Source organism: Penaeus monodon, chromosome 1 (assembly GCF_015228065.2).
Source record: "Penaeus monodon isolate SGIC_2016 chromosome 1, NSTDA_Pmon_1, whole genome shotgun sequence".
Classification (NCBI taxonomy): domain Eukaryota; kingdom Metazoa; phylum Arthropoda; class Malacostraca; order Decapoda; family Penaeidae; genus Penaeus; species Penaeus monodon.
Genome location: NC_051386.1, coordinates 24,900,189 through 24,901,867, shown reverse-complemented (window position 1 = coordinate 24,901,867; position 1,679 = coordinate 24,900,189). Strand labels below are relative to the sequence as shown.

The following is a 1,679-nucleotide window of genomic DNA, read 5'->3' as shown; positions in this document are numbered from 1 at the left end:
CAAGGGGGCTGTGGACTCCTTCATCATAAGCTCTGCTAATTCACTTCGAACAGGCGCATTTTCTCAACATAAGCTGCAGCCTCTTTTGCCATCAGGGGACACTGGCCATCAGATGGACTGGTCAGCAGCGGCGGATTGTGTTTCCTTCCGCCGATGTCCACTCCCGCAGACTGGTGGAATCTTCCTTTATAAAGCTGCTGCCTAATTTCAACTTGAACAGCGGCTTTTCTCCTGCTGACAGCCTCCTTGCTTCCCATATCCTCCGCCTTCTACCGTATGCCGGCCACCTGGCGCATAGTCCGCCCGATCCTCCGACCTGATTGACCTCCCTCTGCTTCCGTTCGTCTGTCCTCACCCGCCCCGTGTTCCCGCGTTGCCTCTCCTCTCTCTCTTTTATACCCCCTCCTCTCCCTTTCCTCTTCAGACCTGAAGATGGAATCCAGGTGGATTTCGAAACTGTAGTCTCATTTTCAATAAATCTAGTTTTTGTATTGTGGGTTTTTCTTCCATTGTATCAGCACGGAAGAGTGTTTTGCTATTCATATATATATATATATATATAATATATATATATATATATATATATATATATATATATATATATATATATATGTTATATATTTATATATATATACATGTTATATATAGTCATTCGGGGGAATTAATGACCCGGACTTTTTAGGGGTAAAAATTGATTGCCCCCATGGGGGGGTTTGAACCCTCCTAAATTGAAATCTCTCTCATATGTAGTTAGGAGAAGTATTGAAGTATTTTCTGTATTTTTTTTGGATTTCCAAAATGAAAAATTTAAGTATGAGATCAATTATCCCAAAACCTTGGAAAAAAAAGTTTGTCCAAACATTTTTCAAGTTTTACTAAATATCCATTTTTTGCCTCAAAAATTTTTTTTTGCTTTCCATCTGGGTAAAATATGAATCCTGGGGCATGAAGTGACCATCCTATGTGTTTGCTCAATGATTCTACTGCCCCCACAGTTTGTGGGGGGGATGTCAATGTGGGGCAAATTATGACCAAGTATGGGGCAAATAATGACCAAATTGTCATATTCATTATTTACCCCGCAATTCACTTTTTACCTCAACTCTTTTTTCCCCACATATGATTTTTTACCCCAATCTTGGTCATTTTTTACCCTCAATGATTTTATTCACAACATAATTTATGTATATAAATATATTCTGGTATTCTGGTCTCCAGAACAATTGATAAAACCTGATCTAGGAACTATACTGTGTAATCTAATCTACTAAATTCTATTTCCAGAGTAAATAGACAGGTGCATTTAATATAAGGCTATCACAGTATCATCTAAAATCTATCAGAATGGTACGGACCTATAAAAAGAAAATGAAGCAATATAATGAAGTTACAATTGCAGTAGCAATTAATGATGTAATAGGAGGATCATCTATCAAGAGAACTGCTAAGAAATATGGAATGAGTAGTGGAATGTTGTGGAACCGTGTCCAGATGAAAAAATCTAATACTGAACACAAGGATAATAGGGTATATAAGTGATATATATATATATATATATATATATATATTATATATATATATATATATATATATATATATATATATATATATATATATTATATATATATATATATATAGTTTTCAGTTGTAAATGAACCTAGAATGGATACTGTACAAAT

The 1,679-nt window shown here is 35.5% G+C and overlaps 2 protein-coding genes and 1 pseudogene across 2 annotated transcripts in view; 2 read left to right on the top strand and 1 right to left on the bottom strand.

The window, feature by feature from the left end:
* LOC119576334 overlaps window positions 1–92 on the bottom strand; it is a 6,262-nt pseudogene extending 6,170 nt beyond the window's left edge.
* The window catches only part of LOC119576307, an 85,420-nt gene that overhangs the window by 54,904 nt on the left and 28,837 nt on the right, over window positions 1–1,679 (top strand). The gene's annotated exons all lie outside the window — the stretch shown is intronic.
* The window catches only part of LOC119576328, a 1,463-nt gene continuing 745 nt past the window's right edge, over window positions 962–1,679 (top strand). Inside the window, exons 1-2 of the mRNA XM_037923955.1 lie at window positions 962–1,035; window positions 1,344–1,527. Coding sequence (XP_037779883.1) covers window positions 962–1,035; window positions 1,344–1,527 — 258 coding nt within the window. The remainder of the gene's footprint in view (window positions 1,036–1,343; window positions 1,528–1,679) is intronic.